Source organism: Entelurus aequoreus, linkage group LG21, assembly GCF_033978785.1.
Source record: "Entelurus aequoreus isolate RoL-2023_Sb linkage group LG21, RoL_Eaeq_v1.1, whole genome shotgun sequence".
Classification (NCBI taxonomy): Eukaryota; Metazoa; Chordata; class Actinopteri; order Syngnathiformes; family Syngnathidae; genus Entelurus; species Entelurus aequoreus.
Genome location: NC_084751.1, coordinates 37,466,222 through 37,487,305, shown reverse-complemented (window position 1 = coordinate 37,487,305; position 21,084 = coordinate 37,466,222). Strand labels below are relative to the sequence as shown.

Sequence of the window (21,084 nt, the reverse complement as noted above, 5' to 3'; positions counted from 1 at the left end):
GCCGTGTCAGTTACGGGTGCCATTTCTGTATTTAACGCATAAATAAGGCGCAGCGTATTTTTGGGGCGCAGGCATGGTTAAACATACGCTAGCTTAAAACATACGCTAGCATGCATGGACGCTGTTTTAAAAAGGCAGCAGGAGCAAAGCTGAGTTCGGTTGTACTTTATTTAAGTATTTATCAATGTACTTCACATTATTTTTTGATCAATCCTCATCCGCAAATCCATCAAAGTCCTCATCTTCTGTGTCCGAAATGAACAGCTGGGCAAGTTCTCCATCAAACACGCCAGATTCCCTCTCCTCATTTTCAAAGTCAGTCTAGTTGTCCGTTAGCATAGCAAGCTAGCACAACAGTAAAAGCCGACTTCTCTTGCCCCGTTGTGCGTATCGATTCGCTACCTTGCTGGTCCCCTTCTTCTCCAGTGTGCTTCACCGGGATGTCGAAAGTGAGCGGCACCTCGTCCATGTTGGGGATGTGTTTGTCGGCAATTTTTTATTTACAACGCACATAGCAGCACTATATGCTCACTGGAGGCGTGCCTTTGGCGTCCTCTCTCACCTGAAACCTTCACCCTTTAACGGCCGCATGCTGTCCTCAGTCACGTCCGCTTTTCCTCCATATAAACAGCGAGCTGGCCCAGTCATATAACATCTATGGCTTTTGGAACTCAGTGCACACACAACAACCTATCTGGATTCGATAAGAGATTCGCTAAGGAATCGGTTCGATAAGAGGATTTGATAATGGGGTCGAACTCGATAATTTCTTAACGAACATCATCCTTAAGCGAAACGCAACAAAAATGCAACAAACACAACGAAATATGAACACAAAGGGTAAAAAAAACCCACCTACAATCTGATATATCACTAAGCTTTAGAACTTTGTTGCGAAAATCTCCTTCCACGTCTGACTCTGACACCCGTATTTCAGGCTGGCACTCTGGAAACAGTCTGTGGAAACGCTCCCCACCCACACTGCTTGGTGCCTCGTCTGAGCTGCTGTGACTTAGATTACCATAGTAACTAGTATATCGTACAAAAGCGCAGATTCCAACCACTTAAATACTTTGCATAGTTCAAGACTTACGGTCATTTGAGAACATTACTGCACATCATAATGGCAGCAACAGTTTCCATCTTAAAGATCTAAAAAAAATATTTTGTAAAGTCTGGCGGGTCAGATTTAAAAGCTTAACGGGCCGCATGCTACTCCCGGGCCTTAATTTGCTCAGGTCTGCTCTAACCAAAGTATGCAAATAAAATAAGAGCCAGATTTTACAGAGGAAAAAAATCATTTGACCTCAAGTCTGTGCTTGATCTTGAGGAAACAAAACAATCAAACTTGCTCCTGTGAATGTACACTACCGTTCAAAAGTTTGGGGTCACCCAAACGATTTCGTGGAATAGCCTTCATTTCTAAGAACAAGAATAGACTGTCGAGTTTCAGATGAAAGTTCTCTTTTTCTGGCCATTTTGAGCGTTTAATTGACCCCACAAATGAGATGCTCCAGAAACTCAATCTGCTCAAAGGAAGGTCAGTTTTGTAGCTTCTGTAACGAGCTAAACTGTTTTCAGATGTGTGAACATGATTGCACAAGGGTTTTCTAATCATCAATTAGCCTTCTGAGCCAATGAGCAAACACATTGTACCATTAGAACACTGGAGCGATAGTTGCTGGAAATGGGCCTCTATACACCTATGTAGATATTGCACCAAAAACCAGACATTTGCAGCTAGAATAGTCATTTACCACATTAGCAATGTATAGAGTGTATTTCTTTAAAGTTAAGACTAGTTTAAAGTTATCTTCATTGAAAAGTACAGTGCTTTTCCTTCAAAAATAAGGACATTTCAATGTGACCCCAAACTTTTGAACGGTAGTGTATTTTCTTTAAATCAGGGGTCCCCAACCTTTTTTTGCACCAGGGACCGGTTTAATGTAGGCATTACTTTCACGGACCGGCCTTCCATGTGTGACAGATAAATATAGCAAATAAGTGCATTAAAAATTAATACATGAAAAAACTCACCATAACATTCAATTAGTGGGAGCCCCTGGACTTTTCCCTTTGCAAAAAAAGCTCTCCATAGACTTTTGTTTTTTGCTCATTTTTGCTAGTAGTGGGCTTTTTTTTGGCTTTAGTATCTGATGGGCTATAGGTAATACATCACATTCAAGGACAAGAGCATGGATATACAGTGTAATGTTACGGCGGGGTTGCATGTTGTTGCGAGGTTCGTTCTCCCAGGATGCAAAAGGACGACTCCGGACAGGACTTGCAGGTAGGAACATGATTTAATCTTAAAAAAACACTCAACGAGGTACAAACCCCGTTTCCATATGAGTTGGGAAATTGTGTCACATGTAAATATAAACGGAATACAATGATTTGCAAATCATTTTCAACCCATATTCAGTAGAATATGCTACAAAGACAACATATTTGATGTTCAAACTGATAAACAGTTGTTTTTTGCAAATAATCATGAACTTTAGAATTTGATGCCAGCAACACGTGACAAAGAAGTTGGGAAAGGTGGCAATAAATACTGATAAAGTTGAGGAATGCACATCAAACACTTATTTGGAACATCCCACAGGTGAACAGGCAAATTGGGAACAGGTGGGTGCTATGATTGGGTATAAAAGTAGATTCCATGAAATGCTCAGTCATTCACAAACAAGGATGGGGCGAGGGTCACCACTTTGTTAACAAATGCGTGAGCAAATTGTTGAACAGTTTAAGAAAAACCTTTCTCAAGCAGCTATTGCAAGGAATTTAGGGATTTCACCATCTACGGTCCGTAATATCATCAAAGGGTTCAGAGAATCTGGAGAAATCACTGCACGTAAGCAGCTAAGCCCGTGACCTTCGATCCCTCAGGCTGTACTGCATCAACAAGCGACATCAGTGTGTAAAGGATATCACCACATGGGCTCAGGAACACTTCAGAAACCCACTGTCAGTAACTACAGTTGGTCGCTACATCTGTAAGTGCAAGTTAAAACTCTCCTATGCAAGGCGAAAACCGTTTATCAACAACACCCAGAAACGCCGTCGGCTTCGCTGGGCCTGAGCTCATCTAAGATGGACTGATACAAAGTGTAAAAGTGTTCTGTGGTCTGACAAGTCCACATTTCAAATTGTTTTTGGAAATTGTGGACGTCGTGTCTTCCGGACCAAAGAGGAAAAGAACCATCTGGATTGTTATAGGCGCAAAGTTGAAAAGCCAGCATCTGTGATGGTATGGGGGTGTATTAGTGCCCAAGACATGGGTAACTTACACATCTGTGAAGGCACCATTAATGCTGAAAAGTACATACAGGTTTTGGAGCAACATATGTTGCCATCCAAGCAACGTTACCATGGACGCCCCTGCTTATTTCAGCAAGACAATGCCAAGCCATGTGTTACATCAACGTGGCTTCATAGTAAAAGAGTGCGGGTACTAGACTGGCCTGCCTGTAGTCCAGACCTGTCTCCCATTGAAAATGTGTGGCGCATTATGAAGCCTAAAATACCACAACGGAGACCCCCGGACTGTTGAACAACTTAAGCTGTACATCAAGCAAGAATGGGAAAGAATTCCACCTGAGAAGCTTAAAAAATGTGTCTCCTCAGTTCCCAAACGTTTACTGAGTGTTGTTAAAAGGAAAGGCCATGTAACACAGTGGTGAACATGCTCTTTCCCAACTACTTTGGCACGTGTTGCAGCCATGAAATTCTGAGTTATTGATTATTTGCAAAAAAAAATTAAGTTTATGAGTTTGAACATCAAATATCTTGTCTTTGTAGTGCATTCAATTGAATATGGGTTGAAAAGGATTTGCAAATCATTGTATTCCGTTTATATTTACATCTAACACAATTTCCCAACTCATATGGAAACGGGGTTTGTAAATTATTTATTGTCTCTGTGCGGCCCGGTAGCATTGCTTTAAAATGATACATTCCAAGTGAAAGTCAATGAACATCTTACCCCGGTGGCTAATATTCTTCCATTGCATTCATACGCCACAGCAGTTACAGAAGCGTTATGAGGCTTAAAGGCCTGTCTGAGCCGCAGCTGGGCTTCATCTCCCCTGGAGCTGTGCATCCCCGCGGGGTCAAAAAGTTCCAGTAAGCGGACCACTCCATCCTCAAAGCCGGTCACCAGCAAACCTCCAGTCTGGTTCACCTGGGCAGCAAACATCAGAGGTTGTTAACATTGTCTTTCGTTAAAGAAGACGTAACATGAATGTAATGCCACACTTACCGAAGGGGGCGCCCAGTGGAGGGCAGTTCCACCCTGACTGAAGCGGCTACAGGTCAGTTCTGTTTTTGCCAGAAAGTCAAAGACTCTGACAGAACCTGGCGAAAAGAGCATGGATGAAGATGGATACAGTAGTCATAACTGAAAAATACATTTGTGATCCCTACAATGTGGTGTGCTCCGAATTTTGACACGTCACCAACAACATTGACGATATCTGTATTCCAAGTCAATCAAATAGTCAATTATTTATGGACAATCCGTTGTTTTGTTCCGCATGTGTCCATATAAAGATGTTTTGGTTGATGGTGGCCATGTTTTCCAACTTGCCTTGGTGCCCTAGGGCAGGGATGTCAAACTGGTTTTCATTGAGGGCGACGTCGAAGTTATGGCTGCCATCAGAGGGCCACTTGTAACAGTGAATAATGTATGAATTTGCCTCTGGATTTCCTTATTAATTATATAAATTATTTTAAGTAGACCAGTGGTTCTTAACCTTGTTGGAGGTACCGAACCCCGTTAGTTTCATATGCGCATTCACCGAACCCTTCTTTAGTGAAAAATAAAATGTTATTTTTTTTCAAATTCAAGACAAAGTTATATGTTTTTGGTAACACTTTAGTATGGGGAACATATTATAAGTAACAAAAACGTAATTTAAAGTTATTTGGACACTAGGGGAACATATAAGTAACAAAGACTTAATTTAGAGTTATTTGGTTAGGGTTAGGGTTAGAGGGTTAGGGTCAGGGTTAGATGATTAGGGTTATAATAAGGCCATGCCGAATAAGGCATTAATAAGTACTTAATGATTACTAGTTAAGAGCCAATATGTTACTAATTTGCATGTTAATAAGCAACTAATTAATGGTAAATATATGTTCCCCATACTAAAGTGTTACCATGTTTTTATACTGGTGCACAAAATGAACCGTGCATGAACATCACCTTGTTCAAACAACAAAACCAACACAGTGCATAAACTCACAACAAATTACACACCTGCAAATCAGTCTGACTTCTGCTGTTGCCAAATCCGTAATACGCCGATAGGGAGACGTTTTTATTTACACGATGAGTCGGGTGTGTCTTGACCTCCGCCGAACCCCTGAGCCTGACTCACCGAACCCCTAGGGTTCGATCGAACCCAGGTTAAGAACCACTGAAGTAGACTGTCCATTTTACAGTAAAAACTTTACATTTACAAAATTTTACTGTAAAATATAGTGTATTTTTGTTTTGTTTTTTACAACATTTTACGGTAAATGGAAAAACAGCACCACTGTTTTTTGGGTGGGTTTTTACGTAAAAAGCTGCCAGCTTAGTTGCCAGAATTTGACTATTTTAAATTTACATTGGTTTTTACAACATTATATTGTTCATTGAAAAACAGTACCAGTTCTTTTTTTATTCTGGCAACTCCGCTGCCAGGTTTTTCTACCGTAAAAACAAATGTACCGTCTTTCCATTTACAGTAATAAACCGTTAAAAACAACAACCATAGATTTTACAGTCAACAGAATTGTAAGGCAAAAAACTGCAGTAGTTTTTTTCAATTATTAAATATGCTGTATGAACACGGTAAAATGTATTGTCATTTTTATTAGTTTGATGGGTATTTTGCTGTAAAATTAAGTATTTTTATTTATTTTTATTTAGACAAAAACATGTTTGGAAAGTGTGATATTATACTGTAATATTTGTTGCAATATTGGATACTATTAAAGTTTAAAAGGCATGCAATTTTAAGCAGTACATATATTTTTTTCTGTCAAAATGGAAAAAATCTATTACATTTAGTGATAAAATATTAATTACTTTATTGTCACATTTGCAGGTGTTTGCGGGCCAGTTAAAATGATGTCGCGAGCCAGATCTGGCCCCCGGGCCTTGAGTTTGACACCTGTGCCCTAGAGGAAACTGGGAAACACATTGCACACTGACAAAGCTCAACCTCTTGTTACTATAACAATCTACAAGGTTAATACAGTTCGCTTCTCCTTATTCCCTTCCATTTTACTGCTTTCTTTTGTATTTCAAGTCATTTGAGACAATTGTATTGTTGATAATAGAGGTCCATCCATCCATCCATCTTCTTCCGCTTATCCGAGGTCGAAAGTCAAAGTGTAGTATTTCCCATAGTTGTAGTGGGTATCAGGATTATCTCAGGGAGAGCATGTCCCAAAGTCCAAGCTGCTGTTTTGAGGCATGTTAAAAAAAATAATGCACTTTGTGACTTCAATAATAAATATGGCAGTGCCATGTTGGCACTTTTTTCCATAACTTGAGTTGAAGTTGTTCTCTTATTTTGGAAAACCTTGTTTTTGATTGGTTGATTGAAACTTGTATTAGTAGATTGCACAGTACAGTACATATTCCGTACAATTGACCACTAAATGGTAACACCCGAATAAGTTTTTCAACTTGTTTAAGTCGGGGTCCACGTTAATCAATTCATGGTAAAGTTACATTGTTTAATGCATCCAGCGGGCCATCACAACAAAATTAGGCATAATTAATTCCACGACTGTTTATATCGGTATCGGTTGATATCGGAATCAGTAATTAAGAGTTGGACAATATCGAAATATCGGATATCGGCAAAAAAGCCATTATCAGACATCTCCACTTAGAGTCCTTATTTATCCCCATGCTTGTATGTTGTGACAGTGTGTTACAGATGTATGCTGCATGCATGAAAGAAAGTGTGACTCACGGTCTAGAGCAGTTGTGGCCATGAGATGACTTTGTTTTGACACATCCAGACCCTTGATTGGCCCACTGTGGAAGGAAAAGAGGCACTCGGGATCTGGAGTCTGTTTGCGGAGATATCAATCACTGTCTGTTAATCTCGAAATGTTCAAAGGATTCCCAGATTCCAATAAATATTGTGTATTTCTAAACAAGATGGGTTGAACTTTTCACAAATACAAAACCCAAAACCAGTGAAGTTGGCACGTTGTGTCAATGGTAAATAAAAACAGAATACAATGATTTGCAAATCCTTTTCAACTTATATTCAATTGAATAGACTGCAAAGACAAGATATTTAACATTCGAACTGGAAAACTTTGTTATTTTTTGCAAATATTAGCTGATTTGTAATTTGATGCCTGTAGCATGTTTCAAAAAAGCTGGCACAAGTAGCAAAAAAGACTGAGAAAGTTGAGGAATGCTCATCAAACACTTGTTTGGAACATCCAACAGGTGATCAGGCTAATTGGGAATGTGTCCTCCGGAACAAAGAGGAAAAGAACCATCCGGATTGTTATAGGTAGACTCGTGAGACCACAGAAAACTTCGCATCAGTCCATCTTAGATGAGCTTGGGCCAAGCGAAGCCGGTGGCATTTCTGGGTGTTGTTGATAAATGGCATTCGCTTTGCATTGTAGAGTTTTAACTTGCACTTACAGATGTAGCGACAAACTGTCGTTACCGACAGTGTTTTTTAAAGTGTTCCTGAGCCCATGTGGTGATATTTTTTACACACTGATGTCGCTTTTTGATGCAGTACCGCCTGAGGGATCGACGGTCCGTAATATCATTGCTTATTTGCAGTGATTTCTCCAGATTCTCTGAACCTTTTGATGATATTACGGACCGTAGGTGGTGAAATCCCTAAAGTCCTTGCAATAGCTCGTTGAGAAATGTTGTTCTTAAACTGTTGGACAATTTTCTCACGCATTTGTTCACAAAGTGGCGACCCTCGCCCCATCCTTGTTTGTGAATGACTGAGCATTTCATGGAAGCTGCTTTGATACCCAATCATGGCACCCACCTGTTCCCAATTAGCCTGTTCACCTGTGGGATGTTCCAAATAAGTGTTTGATGAGCATTCCTCAACTTTCTCAGTCTTTTTTGCCACTTGTGCCAGTTTTTTTTTAACATGTTGCAGGCATCAAATTCCAAATGAGCAAATATTTGCAAAAAATAACAACATTTTCCAGTTTGAACGTTAAGTATCTTGTCTTTGCAGTCTATTCAATTGAATATAAATTGAAAAGGATTTACAAATCATTGTATTCTGTTTTTATTTACGATTTACACAATGTGCCAACTTCACTGGTTTTGGGTATTTCATCAATTTTTACAGTTCCTTTATCAAATTAAGACCTAATTGATGAGCCTCACTGTATATTTGAAAGAAAGATCCAGTTTCCAAATGGCTCCGGTGGAATCCTACAAAACCACAGAGAAGAGTTTGGATTATTCCGGTGAGGGTTGTCTATTTTGGTGACTTGGTTCACTGACCTGAGCAAACCAAATAGTCGAGTCATGTTGGGAGCTTTTCACTATTGACGACAAGCAGACGTGGTGTCCAACCACCAACTCGTTTATGGGCTTCATCTCAAACTTGCTGCTATTGCCGATGCTGTCAGCGCTGTCAATGGTCTCAAAGTCCCAGCCCTTAAAATGCACAAAGATACATACTTTTGGTGGTAAGTTAAATAGAAAGTGGTTTTACAGCGCAATGTGCAGGGGTAAAATAGTGCTGCAAATTATGAATACTGCGGGAGGAATTGTCTCACAAATCAAGATCAAGATTTTTAGCAGAAAGATGCTATGACATCCATGTAGTCATGCAGATGTTTCAAGTGTAAAACTCAATTGAAAATGTGTTTCATAATAACCGTGAGGGGCACATAAGAGATTCATAATATCAAACATGGGCATTTTCAGGACTTTTTTATACACTACCGTTCAAAAGTTTGGGGTCACATTGAAATGTCCTTATTTTTTAAATAAAAGCACTGTACTTTTCAATGAAGATCACTTTAAACTAGTCTTAACTTTAAAGAAATACACTCTATACATTGCTAATGTGGTAAATGACTATTCTAGCTGCAAATGTCTGGTTTTTGGTGCAATATCTACATAGGTGTATAGAGGCCCATTTCCAGCAACTATCACTCCAGTGTTCTAATGGTACAATGTGTTTGCTCATTGGCTCAGAAGGCTAATTGATGATTAGAAAACCCTTGTGCAATCATGTTCACACATCTGAAAACAGTTTAGCTCGTTACAGAAGCTAGAAAACTGACCTTCCTTTGAGCAGATTGAGTTTCTGGAGCATCACATTTGTGGGGTCAATTAAACGCTCAAAATGGCCAGAAAAAAAAAACTTTCATCTGAAACTCGACAGTCTAATCTTGTTCTTAGAAATGAAGGCTATTCCACAAAATTGTTTGGGTGACCCCAAACCTTTGAACGGTAGTGTAAATGCGTCCAATATTCATGTTTTTTCGCCATTCGTAGGAGGTCTTGGAACGTCACCCCAACGATTTTGCGTTGATTTGGCTTTTACCCGGATCGCTCCATCGGAGCCAAAAGTCATCAGCTGGCCATCCTCCAAGGAAAAGGGCTGGACAGACCCTGCGTGACAACACTGTCCTCCCTTGCTGCAGAGCTCCACTTTGATGCCGTTGCCATCCCACAGCAGCAGGTTGCCCCAGTTTGAGCCAGAGACCACCTGAGAGACAGAGTAAGGGTCAGATCCCAATCAGCAGACAGAAAACGCCTCGACCTAAACATGTCTTTTTTTCTTTGAAAATGACTTCATCAGGAAACTTATTCATCTTGTTAGACCAGGGATCATCTAAAGATGTCTTCATATGTCATCAAACTTCAAGGCCAGGGGTGCCCAAACTTTTCCCGCTGAGGGCCGCACACTCAAATATCAAAGCAAGCGGGGGCCATTTTGATATTTTTTATTTTAAAAACCAATTCAATATATGTATAAAAAATATACATTCAGGCCTCCACTCAGGCTTGATCCTGGGGACCCCAAAGGGTTTAGGTAAAAAAAAATATTTAAAATGTGTCATTATTTGGTATTATTATTATTATCCAAGGTTTAAATCTCCAGATCAACATTAGGTCTATCTGTCAATATAAAGTTTTTTTTTTAGATTTACGCTGTATGCTCTTTTTGTCAAAGAAAACCCAGTTTTTTTATGGAAAAAACACAAAATATGCAATATTTTCCCCCAATAACATTTTAAAGTGGAATATTTGAGATTATATAATAATTGGCGCTCATAGCATAACTCATAACAACATTGATTCATTATTATTTTTTGAGCAATGACACTTAAAAAATAAATAAATAAAGCCCACTAATATTATTGGGGATTCAAAAGGGTCCTGCTCAGTAAAGTATTAAAAAATAAATCATACTTTTTTTTTTAACTTTTAACACAATAATCTCAAGAGCAACTTCAGATCCATCCGTCAATTATAACTTTTATTGTTGTTTATGTTTTTTGTTTGTTCGTTTTAGGCCCTTGTTTAAAAAAAAAAACAGCTTAGTTTTTTATATGGCAAACACAAAATATGCAACATTTTCCCCCAAAAAATGTCTCAAAGTGGAATATTTAATGTGACATAATTGGAGCCTTGAATAGGTCAATAATTCATAATGAGATTGATTTTGATTCATTATTATTTTTTAAAGAAAGAAACATTTTATTGTTACATTTCACCTGTTTGCTCTTTTATACCACTTTTTATGTTTTTAATTTTTTTGAATCATATTTTTAGAATGTGCCACGGGGCCGTTAAAATATTACCTGCGGGCCGCAAATGGCCCCCGGGCCGCACTTTGGACACCCATGTTCAAGTCTATACTTATCAACAAATATTGACTCTGTACAGAGCTGTCAGTTTGGGTCCATCCAAAAGCTTCTCTGATACGTCTGGCTGTCCTTGCATAATGAGATGTGCTACTTTTACTGGTCTTTGTTGCTACCTCGTGCACTTAAGGCGTCCCTACAGCGTTGTGTAGTTTGTTCTGTAATGTGTTACTCACCACACTAGGCTATCTATCTATCTGTCTGTCTGTCTATCTACAAAACCCAAAACCAGTGAAGTTGGCACGTTGTGTATTTCGCAAATAAAAACAGAATACAATGATTTGCAAATCCTTTTCAACTTATATTCAGTTGAATAGACTGCAAAGACGGCGGCGTTTCTGGGTGTTGTTGATAAATGGCTTTCGCTTTTGCATGGTAGAGTTTTAACTTGCACTTACAGATGTAGCGACGAACTGCAGTTACCGGCAGTGGTTTTCGGAAGTGATCCTGAGCCCATGTGGTGATATCCTTTACACACTGATGTCGCTTTTTGATGCAGGAGATATGCCTGAGGGATCGAAGGTCACGGGCATTCAATGTTGGTTTTCAGCCTCGCTGCTTACGTGCAGTGATTTCTCCAGATTCTCCGAACCTTTTGATGATATTACGGACCGTAGATGGTGAAATACCTACATTCCTTGCAATAGGTCATTGAGAAATATTGTTCTTAACCTGTTGGACAATTTGCTCACGCATTTGTTCACAAAGTGGTGACCCTCGGCCTATCGTTGTTTGTGAATGACTGAGCATTTCATGGAAGCTGCTTTTATACCCAGTCATGGCACCCACCTGTTCCCAATGAGCCTGTTCACCTGTGGGATGTTCCAAAAAAGTGTTTGATGCGCATTCCTCAACTTTCTCAGTCTTTTTTTGCCACTTGTGCTAGCTTTTTTGAAACATGTTGCAGGCATCAAATTCCAAATGAGCCAATATTTGCACAAAAAAAATAATTTCCAGTTCAAACGTTAAGTATCTTGTCTTTGCAGTCTATTAAATTGAATATAGGTTGAAAAGGATTTGCAAATCATTGTATTCTGTTTTTATTTACGATTTACACAACGTGTCAACTTCACTGGTTTTGGAATGTGTATATATATATATATATTGTTTTGTTTTTTGTTGTCTTGTCCCACTCTGTTTTCTTTTCTTTTCTTTCTTCATCTTTCCATCCCCTCCTGCTCTGGGTAAACCAGTAAACAGTAAATGTATCCACACATATAATAGAGTCACATTTAAATAAGTCAACAAGAGAAGTACCCCACTCCTATGTAAAGTAAATCTGTACAGCATATATGGGCGTCATCACAACAATATGACACAGAACAGACTTTAAAAAAAAATTGAATTATATATTTCTTTTTTTAACTTCGGACTTGTCGCGAGCCGGATTGTGGACGCTGGCGAGCCATAGCTTTGGACCATGCTCTAAACCTTTTATCTCAGGAAAACCACTAACCTTTCCATCTGGGAGTTCCATGTAGCCTTCAATGTCAGTAGCTGCTGTTTTTCCGAAATGTCCCACAAGCCCCTCTAGTTTGAGTCCTGTAAATGTGTCGGCCATTTTCCAGAACCTGCGGGAGGGTTAAGATACTTGAATCACAGATGAAGGATTAACATTCATTTGTACCCAGCCGTCTTTTTACATACTGTATTCTATCCAATTGAAACTGATATATTACTCTGCATAAACACTTCAATATATACAGTGGTCTCTTAGTTTTTGTTCACCCCACTTTTCGTATGATGCTAAATTACATATGCATAAAAATGTGTTTTCTTTTGTATTTTTTTTATTTATTGAATTAAGTACCGTAATTTCCGGACTATAAGCCGCACCTGACTATAAGCCGCACCAGCTACATTTAGGGGAAAATACAGATTTCTCCATATATAAGCCGCACCCGACTATAAGCCGCAGGGTTTAGATGTGTAATTAGCGTAGTATAGAGGGGTTCCTGCTACCACGGAGGGGATTGTCGGGACAGAGATGACTGTTTGGGAACGCAAAGCGTCCCATTTATTAACAATAAATCTTTCAATCATTCAATCAAACTTTCACATCTTTGACATGGCGAACAGCATTCGTGCAGAGTACAAATAATACAACGGTGCAAAGTAATACAAAGTGCTCGCCTGTACGTTATCAAAATAACCAGCCTACCGGTATATGAAAAGTCAGTCTTTAATCATTGTGTCATCGTCTTCCTCCTGCGTACTAAAACCACTGAAATCCTCTTTGTCGGTGTCGGAGAAAAACAGATCGTAAATAAGCCGCACCCTTGTATAAGCTGCAGGGACCAGAACGAGGGGGAAAAAGTAGCGGCTTATAGTCCGGAAATTACGGTAATGTTTATTGACAACATTTTTCCAAAACACAATATAGAATGTGAGATATAACAGGATAATGCATTTATCATTTGTTTTCAAAACTGTTACAAAAAAAGTGGGACCCCCCCCCCAAACATTTACAGCGGGACCCCATTATTATGACTTGATGGGGTCCCTGGGACCCCATTTTGAAAATTCCTAGCGCCAACACTGATGGAGTATTGGTGCAAACAATATTAATCAAATATCATCCCGGGGGGGCCATATTATATAATTCATTCAGCCTTGACTTTGACACCCCTGATTTACGTTTGTACAAACAATTTCCCAACTCATATGGAAACGGGGTTTGTACAATAATGTATTTCATCATGTTTTTTGCATGTATTTTTTCTCTATAAAATGTGTTCTGTGGTTGTATTTTTGGATGTCTGAAATGGACTAATTGTTTCTATTACTTTTCTAATGGGAAAAATTGCTATGGTTTTCGTCAAGCCTTTTTGAGTGCATTACCAATGAAAACCGAAGTACCACCTATGTTCCCCACTGTATATGAGGAGTATACAGTGTGTCTTTTGTTACTTGATGTGTCCCGATCCCGATGACGTCAGTAGTCCAGGGTTGTACGGGGAGAAGCTGACTTTGTAGACCTCCTGAGAAATGGCTTTGCACCTGAGCATCACTTCCTCTTGCCTCCAGTTCCACACTGTCAACATGTAGTCAGGTGCACTGCCCAGGCTGGCCAGGAGACTACCGTCAATGTTAAAGTTGACAGAGCTGTATGCAAGATCTGTGCCATCTACACACACACACACACGCACACACACACACACACACACACACACATACTGGTTATCATTTGGAATGGGGACCAAGTTTTTGATCATCACTTGTGGGTACCACCCTTTCTACAGGTTGTGGAGGCATACAAAAAATGGTGTAAAATGGCCACTGCCCAGTTAGCTCATACACGTCTTTAAATCTCTGGATTGATGAAGTAATGTGCTGATCACTCTTACTGGGGACCCTGGGGGAAAAAGAGTTAATATGGTTCATGGGGACCAAATTTTAATAATTTTGCGTAATTCACACAAATTTGTACGTGACTACTGAGGACCATTTAAAAAAACATTTAGAAAAAAGTTCATATTAAATATGACATGATCCTCAGAATACAGCACTACAACTGTCCTCTTATAGGAAGTTTCACCACTTAAATGTTAAAGCAAATCCTGCATCTTATGTGACATTACTGAAAACTGCTATTTAGCAGTAATGAAGTTGTCTGCTACTCCAACTACCATATATAGAAGGATGGACAATTCTGAATGTGAATCATACTTTAAGGTAATAATGTTTTATAATCATGCTGTATGAAAATGTCATCCTAAGGAACACTAAACCAGATTTTGTTTTTGGAAAAATATATTAGTTTTAACCAGTGTTGGGTTAGTTACTGAAAACCAGTAACTAGTTACAATTACTAGTTACTTTATTTCAAAAGTAACTCAGTTACTAACTCAGTTACTTACACCAAAAAGTATTGCGTTACTGTGAAAAGTAACTATTTAGTTACTTCTTTTCCCCCCCCTTTTTTTTAAGGCTCCCATTAATGCCCTTTTAGCCTTCATTTCAGTACTGTTATTGCACTGGAGAATAATACAATCTGTTGATCAACTTGACATGCATTTGCATCACTGAACTCAGAAAGCAATGTGGTCTACATACAACACACAAACAATGTGGTCTACATACAACACACAAACAATGTGGTCTACAGACAACACACAAAGACAAAGATATGTGTCAAAGGGCCAATTTATTTCAGGCCAGAAAAAACTGACAAAACTATTTTAAATAGCTGCAACATAATGGCACTTTAACTTTAACTCTAAGTAGATAGGATCTTTGATCCAAGTCACAACTTACATTTAACTAAAATGTTATTTTCTTTGTGCTCGACAAAAGAAAAGTATTGAGAATGTCTCCATGTTAAAAAACTCGACTTCTGGCTTCGCCATGATGTCTTGTTAGTTGTTATGAGAGTAGCGTATGTGTGTGTGTGTGTGTGTGTGTGTGTGTGTGTGTGTGTGTGTGTGTGTGTGTGTGTGTGTGTGTGTGTGGCCCTTTAAGAAATGACAGCATGAGAGGTGAGTGACGTCAGTGAGTGAGTGGGCGAGAGAGGTGAGGGAGCGGCGACAGTGAGTGCGTGTAGGTGCTCTAGCTTGGTGGATGGCTGCGTGCAAAAAAGTCACAAAGTTGCAACAAACCGCCGGGCTCGTCATTCACCCTCAGCTGTAAAGACCCTCTTCCGGGTAAAGTGAAGGTTGTTAGACCCGAAGTACGGCTCTGGAGGAACGTCTCCCCTGCGGGGAGGCGTGCTTTCTGTGGGTGGGGGAAAGCACGCCTCTTCTTTTCCACCGGAGCGCTCCAATAAAACACACTCAGATCTTCAGTTTCTAGCCGATACTACATAAAAATAACGTAAAATAACGCAGTAACGCATCATGCAGTAACGGTAACTGAGTTACTGTATATAAAAAAATAACGCGTTGTAGGAGTGTAGGCAGAGAAACGACAGAGATTTATTCCTCTTTGGAGAGCCAAGTAACACTCCGTTTATTTTCAGAGAGAACAACACAACAACCAAACTGTCGCACAGGTAATTACGTCAGCACCACAGAGGTGTGTCTCAACACTTCAAAGTAAAAGCACCTATGCACCTATGCAAGTAAACATGGGCTAGAACGCAGTGAATTATAACCGTAATAATTAATAAGTGTCCTGTGTGTGTATATCCACCACACACGTCCCCCCAGAATTCACAAGAACTGGCCCAGTGAAACGACCAGGGACCCGAATGACCCGCCCAAAGCGATTCCGAAGCTCCTGGGCAGGTGGAGGGGGGTGAAGCGGGAGGGTGACAGCCGGCTGCTGACGGCGAGCAGACGTCGGTTGGCAGTGTGGGGGTCGACCGCGACGTGGTGCCTGAGCCACCTCAACTGAACGGCCCAAATCCAGGTGGGCTGGCTTCAGCCGGTCCACTGAGACGCGATCCAGTCTGCCCCCAATGTCAATGACAAATGTCTTATCCCCAGCCTCCACAACCCGATAAGGACCGTCGTATGGTGGTTGCAAGGGCCCCCTATGGGCATCGTGGCGGATGAACACGTACCCCGCTGCTCGCAGGTCAGGGGGAATGTGCACCTGGGGCAAGCAGTGGTGCGAGGTCGGGACTGGTAGGAAGGTACGGGCAGTGTCCATGAGGCTACGCCGCTGGTCAGAAGCAGACCAGGGGACTGTAGTGCGGGGTATAAATTCACCTGGGACTCTGAGGGTCTGGCCATAAACTAACTCCGCTGAGGAAGACAGGAGGTCCTCTTTAGGCGCAGTTCTAATCCCCAGCATCACCCACGGGAGCTTGTCGACCCAGCCGTCGTCTGTGAGAGAAGCCTTAAGGGCGGCCTTCATGTCCCTGTGAAAACGTTCACACATGCCGTTTGCTTGAGGGTGGTATGCTGTAGTGCGGTGGAGTGAGACACCCAACTGACAGGCAACAGTATTCCAGAGCTCGGAAGTAAACTGGGGGCCACGATCAGACGAAAGGTCAGATGGGGCACCATACCGGGCGACCCAGGTACCAATGAAGGCCCGGGCCACATCAGCTGATGTCGTTGCCGACAGTGGGACAACCTCCGGCCAACGGGTGGTCCGGTCCACCATAGTCAGAAGGTGAGTAAATCCCCTGGAGGGAGGAAGGGGTCCTACCAGGTCAACGTTGACGTGGTCAAAACGTCTTTCGGGAACTGCAAACTGCTCCAACGGGGCCTTAACATGGCGATGGATCTTAGCGCGTTGGCATGCCACACAGGTCCTGACCCAGTCGCGAATGTCCTTCTTGAGGCCATGCCAGACAAACTTTGCTGCCACGAGACGCTGTGACGGCTTGCTGCCTGGGTGCGAGAGGCCATGTATGGCGTCGAAAACTTGCCGTCTCCAGACCTGCGGCACCACAGGACGGGGCAGGTCCAGAGATACGTCGCAGAGCAGCGTTGTGCCGGCATCGCCGAACGGGACGTCCGCCAACTGGAGGCCAGTGACCGCTGTTCTGTACGCCTGAATGTCGGGGTCCGAAACTTGGTCCACAGCCATTCGGGCATAGTCTATTCCAAGGTGGACAGCACCAATGACCACACGGGAGAGGCAGTCAGCCACGGGATTGTCTTTTCCTGACACATGTTTAATGTCCGTGGTAAATTCAGAAATAAAAGCTAGGTGGCGCTGTTGCCTGGCAGACCATGGTTCCGACACCTTGGCCATGGCGAAGGTCAAAGGCTTGTGATCCACAAAGGCAGTGAACGGACGGGCTTCCAGCAGGAAACGGAAATGACGGATGGCTAAATACAGGGCGAGGAGTTCACGGTCAAAAGTGCTATATTTCTGCTCACTGGACCTAAGTTGGCGGCTGAAAAAAGCGAGAGGTTGCCAAACACTATTGACCAACTGCTGGAGAACAGCACCAACAGCATAGTCTGAGGCGTCCGTGGTCAGAGCAACAGGGGCGTCAGGCACCGGGTGAGCCAGCATAGTTGCGTCCGCGAGTGCATCCTTTGTAGCAGAGAAAGCTGCCAACATGTCCGTGGACCAAGAAAGGGCATGCTTAGAAGTTTTTTTACCCTTGAGAGCGCTGTATAGGGGGCGCATAAGGTCGGCAGCCCGAGGCACAAAACGGTGGTAAAAATTGACCATGCCGCAGAACTCTTGTAGAGCCTTGACAGTGTGAGGCTGCGGAAGCCCCAACACCGCCTCCACCTTTGACGGCAGAGGAATCGCCCCTGCTGTAGTGATGTGGTGGCCCAGGAAATCCATGGAAGACAGTCCAAACTGGCATTTCGCTGGGTTGATGATCAAGCCGTGCTGCTGGAGACGACTGAAGAGAAGACGCAGGTGTGATAGGTGCTCTGCCTCAGACGTGCTGGCCACTAGGATATCGTCCAGGTAGACAAAAACGAATGGCAAGTCACGCAGCACCGTGTCCATCAATCGCTGAAAGGTCTGGGCAGCATTTTTTAGTCCGAATGGCATCCGTAGAAACTCAAAAAGCCCGAATGGAGTAATCACCGCTGTTTTGGGAATGTCCTGAGGCTGAACTGGTACCTGGTGATAGCCCCGGACGAGGTCCACTTTAGAAAAAATAGTCGCACCCGCCAGGTGGGCAGAAAAGTCATGGATGTGTGGAATAGGGTACCGGTCCGGCGTAGTGACAGCATTAAGGCGTCGGTAGTCGCCGCACGGGCGCCAACCACCATTGGGCTTTGGCACCAGGTGAAGGGGGGAAGCCCAGGGACTGTTCGACCGGCGGACGATGCCAAGGCGTTCCATGGCGTCGAACTCAGCTCTTGCGATACTGAGCTTGTGTGGGTCAAGGCGCCGGGCTTTGGCGTGCACAGGCGGGCCATTGGTGGAGATGTAGTGCGACACACCATGTTTGGCGGAGGCGGAGGAGAAGGTAGGTGCGGTGATGTCTGAGAACTCCTTGAGGAGGTGAGAAAAGTCATCAGCGGGCGAGAGGGCACTGGACAGCTTCGTCGGGGCAGTGTCACTGTGTTCACAGGGAAATGAGCCGAATGTTTCAGCGTGGACGAGGCGGCGGTTCCTCACATCCACTAGAAGCTTGTTGGCAAACAAGAAATCAGCACCCAACAGGGGAGTGGACACCTTTGCTGACACAAAATCCCAGGTAAAACGCTGACCAGCAAAACTAACTGTCACAGTGCGTGTGCCAAAGGTGTGGATTGTGCTGCCATTTGCGGCCAGAAGGGGGGGGCCACACGGCCCTGCTCGAATGTCTGTGGCTGATGCTGGCAGCGCACTCATATGGGCACCTGTGTCACAAAGAAAGCGACGACCGGAGAGGGAGTCAGTAATAAACAGCAAGCCGCTGGTACGGCCGTCACCCACGGCTGCTAATAGGTGGCGGCCGGTGCGTTTCCCGACGCACTGAATGTACAGGGGGGAAGGCATTTCTTGGCTTTGTTGCCAAACTTGGCGTGGTAGAAACACAATCCTCCTGACTGCTTTGCACATCGGGGCACAGTAGTGGTGGCAGAGATGGAGTATGGCTGGTGCATATGGTCATCACTGGTGGCAGTAGACGTGGAAGGGGGCGTGGCTGCAAAACATTTCTTCCCAGCTGAGAAAAATTTGTCCGCCTCCCTGGCCAACTGGCGAAAATCCGTAATAGATGAATTCGCAAGTGCCAAACGCACCTGTTCTGGAAGCTGCTGCAGGAATAGTTCTTTGAAAAGAAAACACGGCTGATGGTCTCCCAGCAGAGCCAGCATGTGATCCATCAGCTCAGAAGGCTTACTGTCGCCGAGACCGGGAAGTGAGAGGAGTTGGCGCGCACGTTCGGATTCAGAAAGTCCAAAAGTCTCCAGTAGATGCGCCTTCAGAGCGGCGTATTTGTTGCGTGCAGGAGGACGTTCTAGCAGACTCACCACTCTCCCCGCAGTCGAGCTTGTAAGGGACGCCACCACATGATAAAACTTTGTTTCGTCCGCCGTAATGTCTTTGATGGCGAATTGAGCCTCCGCCTGTGCGAACCACGCAATTGCGTTCCCTTCCCAAAAGTCGGGCAACTTTAGTGTAGCAGACATGTTCAGTAAACTCTGGAAACGTCCAAGAGTAAAAAGGGGTCACCAATGTAGGAGTGTAGGCAGAGAAACGACGGAGATTTATTCCTCTTTGGAGAGCCAAGTAACACTCCGTTTATTTTCAGAGAGAACAACACAACAACCAAACTGTCGCACAGGTAATTACGTCAGCACCACAGAGGTGTGTCTCAACACTTCAAAGTAAAAGCACCTATGCACCTATGCAAGTAAACATGGGCTAGAACGCAGTGAATTATAACCGTAATAATTAATAAGTGTCCTGTGTGTGTATATCCACCACAGCGTTAGATTACTAGTTACCGCCGAAACCAACGGCGTTACAGTAACGCGTTACTTAGTAACGCGGTAGTCCCAACACTGGTTTTAACTAAGGATGGATACCATACAGAATCACAGTACTATTAATGCCAGGATAACAAATGTTTCACTTTTCAAGAAAATGTATTTTCTCTTTTACCAATATTTGAAACACGTAAACAAAGTAACCCACATTTCCCTGTTGTGGGATCAATAAAGGATTCTCTTATCTTACCTTAAACCACATAAATAAAATACAAACTCATTTAAACTTTAATTTTTACTTTTTATTTTTAACAACATTGAACATAAAGAACATAAAAAAGTACCCGCTACAGCCCGCTGAGGGGGCTGCTGTGCAAATGTCTCACACTCAAACTAACTAGTAAACATGTTTTATGGGCCAAAGCTTAAAAATCACTTAGGCATCTTCAGAATGGATCTGACTATCATTTTAAAAGGTTTCCCTATAGGGGACCTGTTTTTTTGTCCCCATACCGTCAGAGGTCCCCTGAAGGTGACTGTGTAAACAGAGTGATGTCCCCATTAAGTAAGCATTGCCAGAACACACACACACACACACACACACACACCCATGTTACACTTACACATGACCACACACAACCACTCCATCAACAATGCTGGATCTTGGTCCTACTTACCTCTGAGGATGCGGTATGTTTTTATTGAAGGGTATTCATATACTATCAAGAGGGGCTTGACTCCCTTCTCTGCCACAGCAAAATACTCTCTGCTTGGGTTTACCTAAACACACACGAATAATTTAAATCAGGGGTGTCAAACTCATCGGGGGCCTCATGGAGAAAAATCTACTCCCAAGTGGGCTGGACTGGTAAAATCCCGGCACGATAACTTCAAAATAAAGACA

The 21,084-nt window shown here is 42.6% G+C and overlaps 1 protein-coding gene across 1 annotated transcript in view; it reads right to left on the bottom strand.

Annotated features, from left to right (window-relative positions):
• Nucleotides 1–21,084, bottom strand: part of LOC133638620 (cilia- and flagella-associated protein 44-like) — a 62,764-nt gene that overhangs the window by 36,854 nt on the left and 4,826 nt on the right. The window contains exons 4-12 of the mRNA XM_062031411.1: nucleotides 20,858–20,960; nucleotides 13,804–14,020; nucleotides 12,350–12,464; nucleotides 9,567–9,731; nucleotides 8,513–8,668; nucleotides 8,393–8,440; nucleotides 6,978–7,077; nucleotides 4,265–4,359; nucleotides 3,989–4,186 (exon numbers count right to left, since the gene is read on the bottom strand). Of these exons, the coding sequence (XP_061887395.1) occupies nucleotides 3,989–4,186; nucleotides 4,265–4,359; nucleotides 6,978–7,077; nucleotides 8,393–8,440; nucleotides 8,513–8,668; nucleotides 9,567–9,731; nucleotides 12,350–12,464; nucleotides 13,804–14,020; nucleotides 20,858–20,960 (1,197 nt within the window). The remainder of the gene's footprint in view (nucleotides 1–3,988; nucleotides 4,187–4,264; nucleotides 4,360–6,977; nucleotides 7,078–8,392; nucleotides 8,441–8,512; nucleotides 8,669–9,566; nucleotides 9,732–12,349; nucleotides 12,465–13,803; nucleotides 14,021–20,857; nucleotides 20,961–21,084) is intronic.